The sequence below is a fragment of the Lutjanus erythropterus genome, chromosome 19, assembly GCF_056507025.1.
Source record: "Lutjanus erythropterus isolate fLutEry1 chromosome 19, fLutEry1.hap2, whole genome shotgun sequence".
NCBI classification, from domain to species: Eukaryota; Metazoa; Chordata; class Actinopteri; order Lutjaniformes; family Lutjanidae; genus Lutjanus; species Lutjanus erythropterus.
The window spans coordinates 22,502,966-22,525,360 of NC_139335.1; the positions used below are offsets into that span (position 1 = coordinate 22,502,966).

Below are 22,395 nucleotides of genomic sequence, written 5' to 3' on the forward strand. Positions count from 1 at the left end.
AAGTTCAGAGTACATGTATGTTTATTTATTAGCATTCATCAATACTAAAATAGAGTCCTTTGGTACTCGTACAATCTTGAACAGAGAAGCCAACCTGTTTGCTTTTCTTGCACTCATTAAATTCACAATGTTAAAACAGACTCTGCAGTTTCTTCCACCAACAACCACCTTGACAAATCAACACGTGTAAAATTCCTGGCTACTGTTAAAGATACTTACTGCTCATGAAAATGATGAAAACAAAAGGCTGTTCATCTCTATTATTAATAATTACACCATTAATTATTAATAAACCATGTACACATTTTCTCTAAAGTACACATTTATTCATTAAAGACAGCTTCTGTGTCCGAGTCACCCTCCTCCAGCTGATCTCAGTCAAGCTGGCAGGATTGTGGACACAGAGAAACACAACAGACGGGGGATTAATGTGATCCAAGACCAGCTGAGCAATTTTCCCATTAACTGTCGAGCACCTCCAGGTTACTGCAGCTTTTTCTCAGTTATTCCTCTGGTGGCAAAAGTTCAGACAGCTTACAGCATATAGCATTCATCTGTTCATGAATGCTGCCCTAAGCTTTAATGGAAAAGTCTGACATTTTGGGAAACATGCTCATAAACTAAATGCAGTTTAAAACTTCAGTCTCTGTACAAATTAAACACACAAGAGGGAACATGTTCATCAACAAGCTTTAAAGGTACTGGTAGGCAGACTTCTTTTTACCTTTGGACAGAACCAGGTTAACTGTTTCCCCTGCTTCAAGTTTTTATGCTAAGCTAAGCTAACACTGCTTCATATTTACCATACAGACATGAGAGTGGTATCAGTCCTCTCATCTAAGTCTTGGCATGAGAGCGAATAAGTGTATTTCCTAAGATGTTGAATTCCTGCATGGATTCTGGGAATGAAACTGGCAAGACCTAACAGATACTAACAATTAACCCTTGAATTTCGTCCTAGGGGTCAGAAGAGCCATTCATCTTGAACAAACGCTACAGATCTGAGGAAAAACTGGATGAAAATAGAAAGAGATGGTCTACTTTTTACTGTTTAGCTAGTTCCCAACATGCTGCTCAACTGCAACAGGGAAATACAATTTCTGATTTTGTTCGGATCCATATTTATTACAGGACCTTGGCCTTGTGCTCAAAGCTGTTTTTGCCCCTTTAGACCCTTGAGACCTTTTATCAGACTGCACGCCTAAATGTTCAAATATGATTTATCGCTCAGATCTGATTTTTCAGTTTGGCTGTTCACATTTTCTTTATATCAGATTCCAGTGTGAACTGGTCACAGTCTTGAACTGATCCACATGTGCAAAAGAGCAATAACAAAGACTTCACATGCAGCACACTTGTGCGGAAGTGCACACAAGGCCGCAGAAGTCAGCGTTTATGGTTTAATTTACAAGTTAATGTGCAGCGGAAGCCAACAGATTCATGAGCAGATGATAAGGCGGATGAGACAATTTTTTAATTATTTACTTTTTTTGTGGAGCACTAGCCATTACTTCTGCAAGTAGGTGTGTGTGGATGCAGAGCCGGAGCCAGGAGTGGTGACATGAATGACTTCACAAAAACATATCATCCAAAATTTCTGGATGCTGAGGGGCAACTTTTAACTCCTCAGCTCCTGTCCACAATGGTCTTGCTGTAAGACACACAGACGGGTCAGTGATGTAACAGCTGAATGAATTCGATTTAACTACTCACACTACCACTAAAAAAAAAAATCTGACCTGTATCTGATTTAGGACCACATATGAAAGTATCCAAAATCAGATTTGATCAGACTCCATGTGATTTGTGATCCTCCCTTTTTTTTCTTTCCAAGCCCAAGCAATTAAAAAAAAAACAGAAAAGCAACGCTCAATCTGTTTGCTGACACACAGAGCAGGCTAGGACATTCGCATTTACAACAAATGAAGCAATCAGCTGTTTGCTTGCATCGCTTCTTATTGAGAAGCTGTGTAAGTGTACAGGAAGAATACAGGGTCTCGAATACATTCTTACACACCTGAAGAAGATGTTCACCCCGTGTGAGGAGGAACTTGCAATCTGAGCAGTTGCATATTTGAAAAATCAAATCTGGCTCCACACTTTGAAGTCACAGACTTCAATAACTCCATATTGTCTTTAACGAGGCATCACCGCTGGGGACAGCTGACTCGGGTGTGTCCTGGCATGTGGCAGATGCCACAGGTACGAGGTTTCTTAGCAGCTGGAGGTTTGTTAGCGGTGGCATCTCCGATTATCTTCCTTCCCTTCTTCCCTCCGTCTCCACCACCGTTAAATCCACCACCGTTAAATCCACCACCAAAACCACCTGACATGGAGGAACAGAGGGGTGGTTAGAGGTGACTGGATAAAAAGTACCCAAGATATTTCTGTGTGTACTGGGACTTGCAGTACTATGTTAGCCAGTTAAGTGGATGCTTCAAGGTCTCAGTGGGAGTGTTTGTGAGTCGTGACAGTTTTTCTTTATCATTAACTATAAGATGTGGTTGAAAAGGATTTGTCTCCCTCTCTCGTGTTTGTTCTGAGTTCTTTTCTGCCTTGCATGCTTGTATTCAGATAAAAAAAAAACAAAAAAAAAACATGGTGTGTTGTAGAAAGCATTAGCTGACTCCAGCCTTATGGTGCAAATGATTTGACAGCTATATTAATGCAGTCAGATGGTGAACTGTGAGCCATCAAATGAAATGCATTGCAAATGTTTGTAATGTATTGTTTTCATGAATGTATTAATGGGTGTTCCTTTAATGTGCTGCTTTCCCTGCGTAGGATGCAAGGGAAATTTCACAGAGGGTAAATGGTAAAGTGTTAAGTACCTGAGAGGTACCAGAAACCAAAACCAAAACCAAAATCATATGATATATGGACGTTATAAAAGTCCCCTTTAGGTCAAAATTAAACCTAGCAGAGAGTAATGGTGGTGAAACCCTTAATTTCCAGCTTTGAAAGGAGACTACAGTTCTTTCCGCACTCAAGGTATTTCAGTGAACTATTTTTAATACAGTCACAATGAGTAGCACTTTTAACTCAGTGTAGCTGCGAACTGTTAAGCGAAAAAGACAAAGCCTCTTTCACACACAGTTCCCAGTAAATTAATGGCAATACCTTCCAGGCATTCCTGTATTACACCTCGTCACACATGACATGGCAATGCCAGTAATAGGTGGTGGCGGTGGAGGCAACCAGTGAAGATTTTCCCAGAAAACTGATTCTGACCCCTTTTGGGGAAAATGCTGGAACATTTCTGGGAACAGTCACATGTGTGAATGAGGCTACAGCCACATACTTAAAATTCCCCTCTGGACATGTACTCTGCTATGATTTATATTTTGTTTAATATGTTTTCTGTTTAATATGTTTTTACTTTTCACTCGAATAAGAGTCTGGAAGTACATCTACTCTTCCTCCTTTGTTAAAGAAATTTGGATCTGGCCTCACCTTCTGCACGCCACCGCTTGAGCTAGGTTGCGCATCAGGATTAGTTAGCATTAAAGGAAAGATCACAGAGATTCAGTTGTTCATGTTTGAGTCAAACCCAGACTCAGATGTCTGTAATGCACCAAATTAGCAGACGTATCAGAATGCTAGGTGCAGTTAGCATCTTTTATTTGTTTCAAGTTTGGAGAAATTCCTCCAAGGCTGTTTTGAAATATCACATTCAGAAGAATTGAATTTACCCAAAAACATAACGCCTCTGGTCACAGCTGTTGTCAACATGGAGAGTGACAAAGAAAGGGTTTAAAAAATTGTGAGATAAGTGCACTATAAAATTATTTCCTGGGTGTGTATGTGTATATAGACATGTACATATAAATGTAAATATTATTTTATTACATTTAGTTTTACATTTTATCGGATCCTGCTCTGATTGTAATTAATTTTCCATATAAATGTTGTGTGTGTGTGTGTGTGTGTGTGTGTGTGTGTGTGTGTGCCTTGCCTGTTGGAGGTGCGTTCTCATCAGCCCACTGGAAGAAGTTACACTGCTGGTCTCTAGGTTTCCCGCAGGTGTGGAACATTCGTCCCTTGTTTGGACCGTCCTTTTGCACCGTTCGCGTCACTGCCATCTCATTACAGTTACACATCGTCTGTCCCACTTGTCCTCCTGCTCCCCCGTCCTGTCCTCTGCCTCCCCCAGAGGTGTTCCTGAACCCCAGAGAGGGCCTTGGAGGTGCTTGTACCGGTGGCCCTCGACTCTGCGGTGCCCCCTGCTGACCTGGCTCGTCCGCCCACAGAAAGAAGTTGCAGCTCCCAGCGTTGCACTTGTAGAACTGCCGACCTTGGTTGGGTCCGTCCTTGCGCACGGTCAAAAGGACCGCATCTTGACCACAGTTACACACTATGACATCACTGTTGGTGTCTACACTGCCACCCCTGCCACCTGGCGGAGGTCGTGGCTGCGGGGTCCAGGAGGGGACAGGGGGAAGGGAAGGTCGGGGATTGGAACTTGGGGCTCTGGGTGGCTTTGGCCTTGGGGGCCTTGGAGCTGGTGGACGAGGGTCATCTCCTCTTCCTCCACCTCCTCCGCCTCCTCCGCCTCCCCCACCTCCTCCACCTCCTCCGCCTGCTCGGAGATATTTCAAGTCCAGGACCTCTCTCAGCGTCTCGTCACATCCACCGATGCAGCCTACAAATTCTAAAGGCATCATGGGAGGGAGGCTGCCCCTGCGGAACCTGAACTTCAACCTGAAGGATGTTGGACACACAGGAGACGAATGTTAAAGGAGTGAACTTGAGTACATGGGATGGAGCTGCAGGAACACTGCAGAAGCACAAGACAAGCGTAATGTTGAAATTTGACAATAAAAAGCAACAATGAGTCTTAAATAGTAAGTTAGTCAGTTGTCTGTCAAAGTAAAGTTCAGCTCATTATCCTGAAATCAAAAGCCTACTGCCCTGAAAATACAACATATGGTGAAGCACTTACTGCAACGCCATCACAACTTAGCCCCAGGTTCTCAATTTAAACACTATTATTTACTTTTAACATTTTGCTATTTACCTTGAACATCTCAAGCAGCCAGATGGCTTTACAAAACTACAATAGATACAAAAATCGACATTTTTGGAGTAACTCACAAAAAGTGAAATCCTGAATAATTTACACCTGATGTTGCCTATTCATAGGTTAGAGCCTGCATGCCCAAGTGGAAGTTGTTGCTGTTCAGACGGTTAATGTTTTGGCACAAAGCAGATTAGATGGCCATGAGTAACAATTCCTTCAAGTAACCGCTATCATGTTACAGCCTCCAAAAATGGTCTCAGTATAATGAATTGGCTATTAAAATCACTAACATCATCACATTTAACAAGACTAAGAGTATTGGGCTCATTAAATCCACAAGAGGCTCAACTTTCCTTTCAGACTCAATTTATACAATTCCAATTCTGTTTAGGGACCCCTGTATGCAAGAATATTCAAATACATCATTTTCTGAATAGGTGAAAATAACACAAGAACCTGCATGGGATTAGCATAAAGTGGGAAAGTCTGTAAAGAGGAGACTCTTGGGTATGTATAGAACCCATTTTCATTAAGATATCCTGAGGTAAGATGTCAAGAGACCCTTGTCTACAAGCTGGTGCCAATGAATGCATAGGGTCATCTATTTCATGTGATATCAGTATATTATTTAACAGCCACAGGACACTCACTAAAGATTGTGTGAACTGACTAATTTAAGCATCTTATGAAAAAATCAAACTTTTAAATAAAACAGCAAGTAGTTGTGGTGACGAGTGACACAGTCGCGGTAAGAAACAGTTTATTCCTGCACTACACACACCTGCTGTTAACACCATCTGAAGTTATCCAACAAGCTCAAACTGCTGGGTGAGATCTGATTAAAAAACTGTGAGATTGTTTTAGAGTAAGTGCTGTAGTTCAACTTTGAGCTCTGTACCAGATTGGTTGCCATGGTAACAGATGCTGGTGTGGAGCACTTTGGCTCGATGCAAGTGAGCATGCCCTATATTTGGACTGAACCGAGGCACGTGCTCAAGGGGTTAACGCCCACTTGTGTAAACAAGAATATGGACAAGTTTCTTGCAGTGCTGAGTCCACTGCGAGTTTCATCTGTGTTTGTTGCTGTGTTGCAGTGCCTACATACACGCCTCATTAATCTAAGAAATGTAAGCTGTGTGTTGATGGCAAACTGAGGTACTTGACACTGAAGTGAAGAACATTTTTAAAGGTAAAAATGTTAAGTTATGTATGTACAGTATATATGGCGTCCATCAGAAGCTTTTTCATCCAGGTTACAGCTGAAGCCTCTTGTTTTTCATAAGACAGGTGCAGTTCTCAGCAAAAGAAGACAGTGAAAACGATTTGTTGATAGTCATATTGATATTATATCAGCAACATGACACCTTTCACTAGGTTCATTGTCTGTATCTGTAGAATATGTCACAGACATTAAAAAATCGCATTGAAGAGCAGTATTTTACCATGCACTCTCTCTCTCTGAGTAACACTGTTTTCTGATCACAACTCATCACTTCTCTTCACAACTCCTCTGCAAACTCAATGTAGAAAGGCAGCAGCAACGTTGTCTGTGTGGCCGCCACACGTGTGAGCTGCAGTAGTTCACCAGGGTAGCCGTCACACACAGGTAGAGGAAGGCGGTGCGTCCCGGTGAACACTAGATTTTGAAAGCTTCCTCCGTGTTTATCAAGTGAACCATCTCCAGATTGGTTTATTTGTTCATGGATTCATAAAAAGAATCCTCCCCTGTTCCTTTCATGACATATTTGCATACAATTATCCATTGCATACATATTCCACACATAGTCGTCTCCTTAGATCTCCTCATTCCTATATGTTCCAGTCTCAGTTTAGTACATGGTACGGAGGGTCCAACATATGGAATTCTCTTTGTTCACATTTTCTGAATTTGTCTTCACATCAATTTAAAAGAGCCGCCAAAACGCTTTTTCTAACTAGGTTTGGTTCGATGGACAGTGCCATCGTCCATCGCGATAGCTTACATGCATCAAGCACTGAAAACTTTACCGTCGTAAGATTGTGATTTAAAAGTTTTTGGTATTTGAGGTAGTTTGTCCCCTCAGAGTTCTCACTGATGTTGCTGCTGTTCACTGAACTACATCTTCATGTCGTATTCATTGTTTTCATGCGTTTCCATTACACTCAGAGTTGACTGTTCTAATTCTGATCAGCTGCACTGGATCAGAAACTCAGGGTGTGTCTCTTCAGATTTATTCAACTCAGAGTTCAGGTTTAGGGTCAGGCTTTGTGAAACCACTTTTCTGAAATACCCCTCGATGATAAGTAAACTTCACATGTACAGTATCCAAATTGCTTTGGGATAATATCAAAATCTAAAGTATTAATAATAATATTTTCATTTCATCTGATTCACAAAATATCTGAGCATATGGAGAAATTAATATGGAGTTGGAATTGATATTCTTTATGAAAAATGCTATTTAACTATACGGCAGGTGAAGGGATTCATTGTTTAACAGAGCCATCAGTGTCATCAGAGTCTAATCTTTGTGACAAGACAAGATATTTAACATTCAAACTGATAAGTTTCATTGTTTTTTGTAAATATACACTCATTCTGAATTTGATGCCTGCAACACTTTCCAAAAAAGCTGGCAGCAAAAGACTGGGAAAGTTGTGGAATGATCAAAAAAGACCTGTTTGGAGCTTTTACAGGTAACTAAGAAAAGAATTTGCAAATCATCACATTATTTTTTTAATTTCCGTTTTACACAGCACCCCAACTTTCTTGAAAGTGGGATTTGTATAAATTAGTATGAATAAAATACTTACATGTGAACAGGGTGTGGCTGACAGGTGGGACAAACGCTTTCGTCTCTGCTGACCTCCACCACCATGTCGGGGAACCACACTGCTGTCTTACACGCTGGGTAACCCACGCAGGTCAGGAACTTACTGCAAGGCCACGGAGACACAAGGGGGAGGACAAGTGGAGCCGTGTTAGTACATTTACAAAACATCGACGTCTAAGAATAACGCATTAATACAGTATGTATTTGACAGACTGTTGTGGTAAATAGGGGATTACTTGTGACCATACTGTGGAATACCAAATTTAAAGCTTCTGACAAATGAGTTTCGTGACAGTACCTAAGTAGCAAAAATAAAACAAACTGAACTGCAGCTAGACAGACAGCATCTTCGTTTTCTCCAGACAATTCAGTTTTAAGCTTCTTTGTTTTGGTTCTCTTCTCACCCGTTTCCCTCCCTCTTCTTCTTCAGCACCATGTCCCGCCCACAGTGAGGGCACTTCCTGACCGGCAGCGGGATCTCCATGTCCAGCTGCTCTACTTCAGTGATCTGCTGAGCTGCACCCAAGTATGGTGACAGGGCTTCATCTAACCTGAGGAAACAACATAAAAATGACTTCTTACCTGGATCACAACAATCACCAGTCTGCAGTAATTACAGGGCACGTGTAACTGACCCATCACTGTAAAATATGACGTGATTCTGCTCATTTGAGTCTAAATTCTGCATCACAAATTTACTAAAAAGTAAATTGTCACTAACTTCTTCGCCTTCCTGGCGGATTCGATGAAGACGGTCTTGTATTTCTGGATGTAGTGCTGCAGCACTCTTCGTTTGTCCTTTTGGCCCTCTGATACCAGCTTGAGGTCGGCCTCCAATTCAGCACGCAGGTTTGGTTTGGACATTTCATAGCCCATGGAGTTGTAACCTAAATAAATAGACAAATTTGTATAATTGATATACATCATATTTACATATCATAGTGACATGGGCAACAGTATTAAGGAGCCTTTCAACATCTGCATGTATTAAAACCTACTGTATAATGTGGTATGCAGTGTGTGTGTCTGTATGTGTGTGTCCATACCCTCCACCAGTCCCATGCCGAGCTCTCCAGGTAGAAACCTCTGATCAGCTGTTAAGCCCACATACATGCGACTCTTTATAGTCTCAATGTGCTCTGCATGGGTTGCATCTGTGCCTGTAATAGACAGTTCATATAGCACAGTTTGCATTAGACACCAAACAATTAATCCTGCAAAAACAACTGCAGTTCTACATTAACTTGACAAAAGGGCGCGTGCACAGGCTGAATGATGACTATATGTGCTGACATTTTTCTGCAGTGTTTCCCCTACATTCATTTATTTGTGGCAGCCTGTCACAATAAGAACATTGGCCGCCATGAATTGATTGTCTATTTTTGAAACTGCGCGCCCAGTTGTGTCTAGAAGGGAACCCTTGAGCAAGATTTGTATTCATTTTTAAAAAAAAATAATCACTCTAACGTAATCTTTCGCGGGTCTGGGGTTCCCTTCTGGACACACACTGTCTCTCTCTCTCACTCAATAAGTCTCACAAACTCATGACAGCAGACCTGTCTGTGAACAGCATGATGTTGCAGTTTTTCCCCACACACACTCATATACACACTCACAAGTGTGCGTATGTGGGGAAAAGAGAACTGAAGATAAAAGGAAGGTGAGGAGATCAAAGTAGTTCATGACTAAATCATAGTTTATATGGAGAATTAAATATTAAAAAAAACATGGAGTGCTTCATACTACTGGATTTACAACATTTCTTTGGGTCAGTATGATGAAATACATTAATTTATCAGGTTTTAATTCACTAAATGAGCAAAAAAACAGACTCATTTTGCATGTGTGCATACTGTACCAATGCCGTGCTTCTCCATCAGTGATATGAGGTCAGCTTCAGTGAGCAGCTGGGGTGGACTCGTCTGTCCGTCCACCATCTCGATAGCGGAGGGCTGGAACTGGGAGCCTTGCTCGTATACTGGAATCAGCTAGCAAGTACAAAGTAGGTTTTATGAGAATACACCCCACACAAGCAGCAAAAGGAAGCACGAAGCTGAAGTAACACACAGCATACTCTGTAAGACTGATTTCCTTTGAGTTTAGAATGTTAAAATTATTTCAGCTTTGTGCGGTACAATAATTTCAATTAAATGTGCTCAGATAAACAAAAACAACAGGATAGTGGGCTCAAAGATTTCATAGTCACACACACATCATACCTTGGTGCTCCACCTGTCATATGGGTAAACGTCCAGGTAGTTCCTTGCAATGATCATGAGTCCTGAGGTGGAGAACTTCTCCTGAGCGATGTCTATGTCCACCACAGTCTCCTGCCCCACAGCATCCTGGGATACACAAGCCAGGAAGTGTCGGACAATGAACTCATACAAGCGTCCTTCGTTTCCCTGGACACAGAAGAAACAGAAAATCATTATTTCACACTGTCTGTGTTTTGTTTACAAATCCATGCGAGTGTGACATGCATAAAATATGATCATCTGTTCAAGTATGTGTATGTTTGTGTTTGTCCGGACACTCAACATGCATATACTTCAAAATTCACAAAATTAGAGAATTAAAAAAATACTGTTTTTGTTTGTTATGTTTGCTATCTTGCATGAATACAACTGATGTGACATTTGAGGTGCCGTAGGCCATCTGTGAAACCTTGGAGCCAATTGTTTCCATCATATTGTTGAAAATATCTGTGACTCCCAGTTTTTGAAAAACCTTGACAAACCTTTATATGACTTTTATGACTTCTATGTTTCTAAGGCCAGAGGCGATAAGTCACAAACACCTTCAGGTCATTTCTTCAAACTTGGCACAAATGCTCGCTTGGACTCAAAAATGAACTGATTAGATTTTGGTGGTCAAAGGTCAAGGTCACAGTGACCTCACTTAACACATTTTCGGCAATAATTCCTGCAATAATTATAGCAAAATGACAGTTCCATATTAAATTCCTTCAAAGTCACAACATACATCACACGTCTGAAATCTTGTTTCAGCTAGGGAAAACATAGGGACAAGATAACCTCCGCTGGTTGCATTTGGCTGTTGTGGTGGCATTGCAGTAGGTGCTTCACCATATGTTCCATGGTGGGATTCTTCACTCTACTGAGTCCATACTTCTAGTTGTGTTTAGTTTTATTATGATTCACAGTGAAAAAACAAGAACATTTTGGCAGCAGAAAATAATAATATACATTTTTTTTGTTTGTTTTTGGTCAACCTGTCATTATTCTGTATTATGGCCAGAGGGCAAAAATTCTGAAGGGAAGGGAGAAAAAAAAAAAAGTACATTTGCGCAAACTGAGCTCCAGTTTTTGCAGACTAACCTGCAGTGTGTTGCAGTACTTGGTTGGGTGTATGGGGGGGTGGGCTTGATCAGATTTCTTGCCCTGCCGCGGGTTGGGACCCCCAGGCTGGTCGAGGACCCGCTGGGCAAACGCCCCCCAGTCCTGGCTTTGTGTCTGCTGCTCCACCAGGGGTGTGAGGGACAGGTTGGGGGGGAAAATGTTGGTCTCTGTACGGGGGTAGCTGATGTAACTGCACAGAAAAAGGAAAAAACAAACACACACCTGTCATAAGTCATCCTCACACAGACAAACGAAGAAGGAACGCTTTAGAAATGTGACATTGCTGGTAAACTCATCTATTAAACGCCTGAAAGATGCCGCCCTGCCAGATGGTGCCTTTTCATGTACAGAAATAGGCTCGACTTTGAGGTGCTATAACAACCTGGTAAACAAAAAATACATTTGACCGTTTCACTGACACCACAAAGCCTCTAATAAGGTGGCTTCAAGCCAGCTGTCTGAGTGAAACAAGTTCAAATGAAAGATGAAAAATACTGCAGGAGGATAAACTGATAGGGACATTCAGCATATGGTCAGACCAAGACAAGAGTTTGCTATGTGGATAGCAGTACGCATGCACATTACCTAACACACACACACTCACCCTTGGGTGTAGAGTTTTTCTGCAATTTTCATGGTCTCTTTTGCATTTATTCTCAGCTTGCGAGATGCCAGTTTCTCCAATTCCTGTTGGACAGATAGAGGACTTTTCAGAGTGGGACAAAGCAGGTGGGGGTTTTCAATACAAGGACCCAGGACACTCAAGCAGACAAAATTCTGCTCTTTCTGTCGTTTTGGGAGACAACTACATACACTTTACACCATACACAGATGTGTTTTAAGATGTAGCGTATATATATGTGTGTGTGGCTGCTTGACTTTATGTTCTTACCACAGTGTCCAAAGGCAGCGGTCTCCACTTGCTCTTGGGTTTGCTGGTTACTGAGGTGATTGTTGCTATGGGATCCTGGAAATGAATGAAAGGATATTCTCTTGTGTACCTTCTACATGTGGCTTTTAGCCCATTTTATTCAGGCAGATCAACAACACATTCAAATTTACTGCTGCTGTGTGCTCCTGAGACAGCTGCAGGCGGAGGAGAGTTTACACACGTGTGCCTGCACACACACAAACACAACACACACGTTTGTATCGCTATGCCCGTGGGAACACTCCACTGACATAATGCATTCCCCAGCAAAGTGGTTTTCAAACTTTTTGTTCCCAAGGCACACCAAACGCCAAAATCTCAGGGCATAACTGTATTCATATCCATGCAAAGTAGTCTCTATAATCACCTTACCAACAGAGGCAACAAGTACCAGACAAATCAGAGGTAGTCTCTACAGTGTGGGTACAGTAAGTGAATATTATGGGTCAATATATCAGGACCTTTAATGTGTCACATTCTAATAATTACCACTATTCAGCAACTCTGGTTAAATCTGGTTAACTGCTTTGACAGAAGGATTTTAAAAGATTTTTTGGGGTACTGATTTCACCTCTGCATTGGGAAATGAGTGCGTACGTTGTAAATTGTACTGATAAGGTAAATTAACTTTTTTGTATACTTACATATACCAACACTCAATCATGACACTGTCACCTGTTACCAGTTAACCTGCGGAAATTATGCTTTTTGAACATCTTTCCCAGTTTTTCGTTGTCCTGTCCCAACTTTTTTGAAATGTGTTGCAGGCATCAAATTCGGTCTGGTAACTCTGCATTGCATAAAACTGAATACAAATTGAAAATGATTTGGAAATCATTGCACCCTGTTTTTATTCATGAATTACACAATGTCCCAACTTTTTTGTAAACAGGGTTGTAGTCCTGGGAGTCTTTTTAGGTGTAGGAAACATCAACGATCAGCATATTTTTAGATGCATATCAAATAAACACTACTTTCTATGCCCAGGATACCACATTAACCAAACACAATATGTCCATCAATATGTTGACAAGACAAACTGACTGTGTTGGTTTGCTGGTGCTGTATTTCAGTATGAATAAATTTTGCACCAGTTATGCAACAGCATTTTGTCTTGGTGTCTCTGGCCAGTGGGGCTTTATTTCCTGACAACTGACAAACTTCAAAGAGATCATTGTGGATGCTTAAGTCCAAAATTAAATTTTGTGGTAACACTAACTGTCAATGAATGCATAAATCTAAGACTACATGATCTAAAAAGTGAAGTCAATCATGTTGAAAAATGAAAGCTGTGAACCTGCTTAAAGACCCTGTGGAGGTTTTGACCATTAGTCATGCGATGATGCAATGCTTTTATGAGTTTCTGTTTTGTTTGAAGCAGGAGACACTCATTACTGCCAATAGTTTCACGTATTGCCACTGATCGATAGGTGGCACTAATGTGCCAAGAAACGCATAAATGTAGCAGCAAAGGCAGAGAAAAAGAAGCCTGATAGTACGGAAACATGGATCTACACAACAAGTTTTGGTGAAGAATTGGAAACAGAAACCTTGCTGACAAGAAAACTGCACAGGGCCCCCTGAAAACCATACTAATTAATTTTTGGAAAACAATGAGCTGTGAGCAATGAACAATGAACAAAAGAATGGATATGGAGTTGAAATGCAGAGAAAAGTGATTATCTATGTGGGTTTGTTACATTATACATCATCATTTGAGGCTCTGTAAATATAAAAAACATTGATTAGCACAGCTTTAGTATATAAATTGAGGACAAAACAGACACACACACACACATTTTTTTTGTTAAGTGGGTATTACTTAAGAAACCAAAGGAAACAAATAATTGAGAAATACAATATTTTTTTGATTGAGCTCTGGTGTACAGGAACACACAGTGTTGTTTTTGTCTGACCTGACTTTGGCTCCTGGTAGTCACATCTTGCTCCGTGGGAAACAGTGAGAATTAGCTAAGTGATAATTACATGCTCATCAGCTGTGAGTATCTTGGTAAATAATAAGCCAAAGTGTTTCTCAGTCAGACGACACCTCTATCCTGTTACCAGTAACTGAGACCACACAGGGTTCAAAACAAAAAGATGCTGAGGCAAGATCAACAAATAAAAGCTTACAGAACAACACAATGTACCGACACTATAGCAGAAATCATAACAAAACCAAAACATAATCATCACTGTAAACACACAGTGTGTGTGGGCAACAATGACTATGACTGCATTACCATACAGTATGATAAAAACTGATGATATTGTCATATTTTATGTATTTTCACATGTGCAATAACTGATTGTGCATATATTTAAGGAAAAACTCATGGGCGCGGGCGTCAAAAGCTCAACTGCAATGCACTCTTGTATATGTAGGCCCTGCTGACACGGACCCATGAGCAGGAGAACATGGCTTTCCTGCTCTGTGAGCTTCTGTCTTTAATTGATTTACCATCAGCACTGACTGGATATTAACATGAAAAGTAAAGAATTTCCTCTTAAAAATAAAAATTTGATCAGACTGTGTAATAAGTGAGTTGTGTGTAAATGTTTTGACCTCATTTCCCAAATATAATTTCTGGATTTTCTCGATATTTAATTAAGTGTAGGGTAACTTCAAATCTGTGATAAAAATCAAATAAAGCAACAATTCTCTACTTTTTTAAAAATCATCTTTACTTCCTAAATAATGTTGTTTTTGATGATGCTACTAAGGAAATTTTGTCAGTGTTGTGCAAGTTCCACTTCACAAGAAATAGCTCAAATTTCTGTTCACAGAGATTACAATGAACTAGTTCAAATTCCCAAAAATGAACTAGCTCACATTCATTTCTTCTGTTTTTTAAATCTAATTTTAAAAAGAATATCTATAGTACAGTTATTAACAACAATTTTCAACAATTTGAGAACAGCAGATTACAGAATGCATGAGATGTAAGGAGATGAAGACAGAGACAAGAAGAGGAGACAAGAGTTCACAGAGTGGATCTGTCCTCGTGTTTGTCATTGTAACAGTGTCTGCAGTGTAGTCCAGGTCACACACTTAATTTTTAGCCAATATCATGTCAACATGTCTGTTCATATTCATCTCAAACACAAATTCTCTCTCTCTCTGCTGCGGGTCTGGAGATACCCTTTTTAAATCAGTTAACAACATGAGCTTTGTTCATTGTTTGCAAACTGATCTACCAAAAAGATGAGTGCTGCATGTTGTACACTCACAACTATGCACCGTGGTTATGGTTATAAGTAATATAGAAATTCATACTCTTGTTAATTCACATATTATGAAAATAAGCCAGAACCCACCTAGAGGAAAGAGTGAGTCAGAGGCAAACAGGAGCAATACAAAGACTAAAAGCGTCACTAAGAAACTCAACATTCCCTTCATGGACATCAACCAGTCACACAAGTCTTTATAAGACACTTGATGGCACTTCCTTGAACATGTCAACAACTCAGCACTGTTTAAACTCACTGCTGAACAACACACAAAATATATGAAACCAATGAAAGAACCTCAGATTTGTCACATTTAATGTTCTGAAGAAAGCTCACAACCGTAACACAAGCAGATCGACAAAGCCTGTTAGTACAGGGATCTTTGATATGTATATTAGGGGTGCAACAGATTGCAGTTGACCCATGTCCCGTATGGATCACCCTCTACGGTTCAGCAATCATGTGATCCACAGACTACATTTGAGCATCATAGTTTTATTGTCACTGTTACTTTTGTATAAGTTATAATACCCAAAGTCTCAATGCAGTCTCATCGCCTTGAGTGAAATCCAGACCATAACTTTTTTCACTGATGTAACTCTGCTATCACCAAAGAAACAGATCATAAAACTGTGATGTTCATTGAAACTTTGGTGATATCAGCTGTCTTAACTTCTACACAGCTCCTCTCTGCTCACCGGTGCAGCTCTGTCTCACCCCGTCTGTGACACAGTGTGTCTGCTGATTGATCGTGACTTCTAACCAATCAGATGTGCTGCTGTAGGCGGGACATTGAGCCAGACTACAGAGCATAGTTGTGTATTATACTGTACAGTGTATAATGATCTAATATATGTATAGTATATACATAGTACAGCACTGTATAAGTTTGAAGTTTTTAATATTATTACCATTATCATTACTATTATCATTATTATATTACATCACATAACTATGGTGATAATTACAAACAAAGATCAGACAAGTGCATTTTTTAAATAATTATACCCTAATCCCACCACTTTTTTCTTTTTTGCTGATTTGAAAAATGATCCGATCCGTGACTCAAACCGTGATACGATCTGAACCGTGAGTTTTTCGATCCGTTGCACCCCTAATGTAAACGCAAAAATCTATTACATTAGATGATGTAAAAAGATTTCTAGACCTACTTTGATTCATTGTAACACTCAAAGAGAGCACATGACATAACATAGATGCACATTTTCACGCATTAATGTGGTCAGTGTAAAACATACACACACACACAAACAGGCACATACCTCCATGCAGATCTGGTAGAGCACCAGACAAGCTGTGTGGTTGAAGAGACGGTTTCTTTTCCAAGTGAACTCTACAGTGTCCTCCTCCACCTCGTGCAGCACTGAGAAAAAGACACAAAGAACAAGAGGAATGAAGAGGAGTGAGAGTCCTGAACACTTGCATCTCTGCTGGACCTGCGTGTTTGTGACGAGTTTTCACCTTTGATCTTATAGAAAGTCTCAGGGATGAAAGCCTGGATAGCTTTGAAGCGCTCCACCACAAACCCCAGAGTAGGAAACTGACAGCTGCCGTATGAGATCAGCTGATTGGCCAGAGACTCTGGAAAGATCTTCTGCAGTCGAAGCGTCTGGAATCGGGTAAAGGATGCACCTGATGAAGGTGAGCACAGGAGAGAGGGTGGAAACATATATTAGCAATTTACAGGAGTTTTCATTATAATGGAATGAACTGGTGTTGCATCATGGATAAAGTGTCATCTAACCAAGGTGTTCATCTAGACTTTAACTTGTGTTTGTGGTGTATGAACCGTTATCTGTTGAGCCATCCCATAAGAATCTTTATGTATCATTCAGTAGGGCTGGGATGGTACACTTATGTCCTGGTTCAGTACTCTCACGATACCTGGGTGTAAATCAAGAGGTATTGTAACTCTTAAGTGCTGTAACTCTATAAGCATTGCTGTTCAATATTAAGATGTATCATGAATTTTTATTGTTTTTTTAACACTAGATTACGTGAAAAAGTTGAATCATACACTTCAAAAGAAATCATTTAAGGATACAGAAAAAAAAAAGAATCACAATGCTTTAGTGAACTGATTTTCCCCTGATTATTTCCAGTTTAATAGTGCTGGCACTCTTAAACCATGCCCCTGTAGCTCCGTTGGTAAGGCGTGTGCCTCATAGTCATGTACTGAGGTCCTCAGTCCTCTGCAGTGGCCCCCGGTTTGAGTTCTACTGTACCTATTCTCAGGTCCAGCTCCTGACGGACATCAACAGCATCACTGATGTTAGCATCTGGCTCTGTTAGAGTCTCACAAGCCCTCCGAATGGAGTTGGGGGTGATCTCAGAAAACTTCGCTCGAAAGACTTGTATATTAGGCTTCACTAAAAATCACACAGAAAAAGCATACACAATATTAGCAGAGGCGATTTATGGACAAACACACAAAAGCTGCTATTTTCTGACTTTGTACAGTCACAGAAATGTTGCTAATTCTAAATATTCATTTATATAAATATTAATTCTACATACTAAGATGTACATTGTTAAAAGAACAGTTTGACATTTTGGAGGAAAAGATTGATAGCACTCTAATTAGAGTTGTCCTCATACTAGCATTTTAAACTTTGATACAGTGCTGGTATAAAACAACTATACCACAGCATAATAAAGTACTACACCTGCAAAAAAAAATTTTTTAAATTAACAGTTTGCACACAGTGCTGGTGCAGAAACAGTAAATGAAAAATTTCAGGCAGGACAATAAAGACTGAACTGAACTGAGGTGAGGTCGTGAATATGCACTTAGTCATCTTTTTTAAAACTGCGGTATACAGATGTTAATGATCAATTAATTGCCTTTAAGAATTTAAACAGATTAAAAATGTATTAATTATTAATCGATAATTAGTCAGACACTCAAAATAAACTTAAAATGAGTGGAAAAAATGAGAAAAATGAAAATGAGAAGTCTGTTTTGTTGTTTATTAATGATTAATTGATTAAATGATTGTTAGCATTTTCAACTAATGATTAAGGAAAATGCACAAAATTTGCATTGTATTTGATACCATCAAATGTATCATTAACGGTGATCGTATTGTTTTAAACATTTGGTAGGTTGTCAAAGCTTAGCACAAAGACTGGAAACAGGTCAAAAGACAGCCTGGCACACAGACTCCATAAAACCATGTGTGTTTTTTACTCTTCAGTTGTTGATCAGATTAAACAAATTTGATATAAGTGATTAATTAGTGACGTTTGTCGCCTTTGGACATTGCCAAGCTAGCTGTTTCCCCCTGCCTCTGGTCTTTGTGCTAAGTTAACTGTATTCTGGTTCCAGCTTCATATTTAGCATACAGAAATGAGAGTGGTATCAATCCTCTTATATAACTCTCCACAATAAGCGCTTTTACCAAAATGTCTAAGAATCCCATAAAAAGGAGTTCAGAGGCACACATACTTGAACCCACAACAACAAAAGCAACACATATTAAAATCATACCTGCTTTGCATACATCTATGATTTCAAAGCCGATGTTTTCTCCCTCTCTGTCACAATCAGTCCAGATGACTAAGGCCTGGCATTGCCTCGCCTCTTTCTCTAAGGTCCGCTAAAGAGACAGAGAGGGACAGAGACGAGAGAAAACAAAGAGGGTTAGATGGAAAGTCTGCAGTCCATTTCTATTGTCAGTATTCATCATTATTTCCTTTGAATTACAATTGTGGTCTCCTACTGCTGAGAGATGAAAAGGCAAAAAAAAGTGCATCATCTGGGCGTACTGCCCGGTGTAGCTTATCCTGGTTTTATAAATATAAACTAATTCTGCAACTGCTCAAGTTATTTTAAGCAAAAAGAAAACTGATATTTGATTACAAGTAAATCCTAGTCCAAGGACTAAAACTATCACAGTTAACATGGCCAATATCTTTCAAATGTCATATGAACACAATCAGATCATGTAAATACGAAACAAAGATTTGTTTTTGTATATTTTGTGACTCCTGGGAGAACAGAAAATAAGCATACCTTGATTTGTATCATGTTATCTGGACAATACTTCTCTATCTCAGCATCAAATAACAGCACGGGATTGCAACTGTGCCTTTGGAGAGAAAAGATAGATGTGATATCAGTTGTTATGACACTGTGTGACACTGAATATACCAAAAAAAGAATCCTGTTTTGACTTACCATTTCTGGAACGGTGCTTTAAACTCCAGACCCAGTAAATGGCCTGAGACTGACGTCATTGTTACTGTCACATTCTGGAGGGGGAAGGAGACATAATGAAACAAGAAATATCAGAGACAATGTAAAATGCTGAAGAACAGACATACAGCTGCATGTGAGTGTATCTAATTATTTCACTGCATTCACTTACCTGACCAAAGAGATGATATTCATACTCATAGATTTTATTGAACTTTGACATCCCTTCCCTCTAAAATGGAAAAGAAGGCAATCAGTACAGGAGCAACCAATGAGAAACAGAAAAATCTAATTCATCAAATCATTTGTATTATCATCCTCTGATGTCGCGGGATATGGGAGAGTGTTTTGAGCTCGGTGGAAGGTGTGTAAGGTAGAGATTACTTAATATGGATGGTGTGTAATCTGGTATGACACAATGAGTGAGTTACAGGGGTTAGACAAAATAATTACTACAATGGCTTAATTCATTTCCCCCAAACATTGCTATATCATGATATGTAATGATAATTACAGATTAATTATACAGTAAATTCATGATGTTAATTATGATAAAGATTATAGAAAAAACAGTATGAAAACTCCATATCAAGAGTATAGTGACCAAAATTATCATGACTATCTTTATCATCATGGGATTGTTAAAATGTGCTAAAAATGCTCAAAAAGTACTGATAAACAAATTAAATAATTTCACCAAGTTTATACTGAAACCCCTCGAAGATTTGAAATCGCATCATGTCCTGTGCAATGTCAAATTTTGTCAGTGACACAAAACAAATCCACGTTGCTGCTGTGCCTGTGTCTGGGTGACTGTTGCTACTTTGTCTGATGCTGGAAAACATTTACTGTGAATCTCTCGGCAACTCATGATCTGATTCATTTCTAATTAAGAGGGCTACAATACTATTATAAAATGATTACTGATGCACTTTGATGTATCAAATTTTTGATTTCTACACGATTTTTTTTTTTTTTATCACTGTGTGACTACTTGCTACTTTTAAAACAGATCTATTTGTAATGATCCATAATTAGTTTAGCTAGGCACAGCTTGCACACAGTGTGGCTCTTGTCCAGGTCCCTTTTCCCTCAACTTCATAGAAGTCAAAATGCTTCCATTTAATAGCTTTTAATCACAGGGGCGCTGGTTGGAATGTGTCCATAAAGGGTGTAAGAAAATGCAGATATATTTGAGAATTGCAACATTATGTTTTGTTCTACTGCATAGATTCTCAAAATCATGTACCGTGATATTGCAATACATGCATAGCAGTGTTGATGTCCATCTTAACTGTTCTGACTGCAAAAAGAAGTAGTATAAACTTTTTTTTATGGATATGGTGGTATGTTCATTATACTATGACAATATTCCTAAAACTAGATTAAAAAACTGCATAATATCACCTTTCTTACAGCATCACAATGTATTGAACAATAACACCTGTATTGTGACATATATATCAATTGTATATAATTATACAATTATATACAATATATTGCCAGATACTTGTCAATACACAGCCCCAGTCCATATGCAGTTTGTCTTGCTCAGTAATCCTCACTAGAGCTGCAACGATTAATTGAATTATCAATCATTTATCACCAACTATTTTTTACAATTGATTAATCAGTCTGTCAATTAATCAACTATGAAAATAACTGTTAGTTGCAACCCTAATCTTCACCAAAACTTAAGTAGCAGCCTATGTACATGTTTATGTCTCTTACGTTTCGCCATCCAATTTATTCATCCAAAAATGTAGTGGTTTCTATTAAAAATTTCCTGATTTATCTTGTACTTATGTTCAGCTGAAATTCTGTGTCTAACTGGGGGATGAATAATTGCTGATTTGTGAAGGTGATCCTGCAATCAGTGGAAACAAACTATAAAGACTCACTCACTATTAGTGTACAAAGCGGTCCCTGAACTATTCACTTGAAAAAATCAAGTCACCATCACAAGATCCCAGAGCCCAAATTGGTGTCCCATTGTCCTATAACCATAGTGCTAATTTTGTCTGACCAGTAGTCTAAAGTATAAAGATATTTCACTATTTTCTCTTTTACAAGAGAGAGAAAACAGCAAATCCCTGACCATCGATTTATCATTTTGGCACTACACTGACTATTAACATTATTTGAAGAGGGGTTTTGTACTGGGATGATAAGAAGACATGACTGACCCTCCTGGACCTGCCGTTGGACATGATCTCTGAGATGCATTTGGCTGCATCGTTCTTCTCGGCTACGCAGAGGACCCGCTTGATCTGAGCACGGCTCCGGATCATGTCTGCCTGTTGCGGTGTGTCCGGACACTGGACACTCTGCGCCGCACAGAAAAACCTCCGTTGCACCGCTAGCCGCTGAAGTCCCGATCGAAGCAAAGATCTCCCGAGGAGGTGCACTAGCATGCCTAGCTGCTGTCACATGAAGCAGCCGGTGGTCCTCCAGGCAGCCCCACTGCTGGTGTCTCTCCACAGTGTTAGCATGTTAGCTGACGTAACGAGCTAAAGTCATATTTTCCGCTCCATAAAACTTTTACAAGAAGCTAAAACGTGGTCACCCCTCAACTAATGTCAACCCCGATACATAAAATACGGAAAAAATAGAAAAGTATTACTAGACCATGAAAAAAATACTAATTAAAAACTTTATGTAGAGCAACATCGACCTCAAACAGTGTGACTGCTAGCTCTGTTTACAAATTCCCCGCCCGCCTGTCAAATAGTGCCGTAAAACAAGGCCGTAATACTGTCGTAAAATCCTGAACCTGCCAAAACGTACAAATAAAACAATATTTTAATAAACGCACAAAC

The 22,395-nt window shown here is 39.6% G+C and overlaps 1 protein-coding gene across 1 annotated transcript; it reads right to left on the reverse strand.

The window, feature by feature from the left end:
• Positions 1 to 1,887: 1,887 nt before the first annotated feature.
• Positions 1,888 to 22,312, reverse strand: top3a (DNA topoisomerase III alpha). Its single transcript, XM_084744433.1, has 19 exons — positions 21,763 to 22,312; positions 19,749 to 19,808; positions 19,559 to 19,632; positions 19,394 to 19,469; positions 18,869 to 18,977; positions 17,604 to 17,747; positions 16,840 to 17,010; positions 16,641 to 16,741; positions 12,088 to 12,162; positions 11,800 to 11,882; positions 11,175 to 11,385; positions 10,053 to 10,238; positions 9,692 to 9,821; positions 8,880 to 8,993; positions 8,555 to 8,720; positions 8,238 to 8,384; positions 7,814 to 7,936; positions 3,956 to 4,701; positions 1,888 to 2,326 (listed from the first exon to the last, which is right to left on the reverse strand). Exons 1-19 carry the CDS (start codon positions 21,988 to 21,990, stop codon positions 2,148 to 2,150), a joined length of 3,123 nt encoding a protein of 1,040 aa, XP_084600559.1. The 5' UTR covers positions 21,991 to 22,312; the 3' UTR covers positions 1,888 to 2,147.
• Between the last annotated feature and the right edge of the window lie 83 nt (positions 22,313 to 22,395).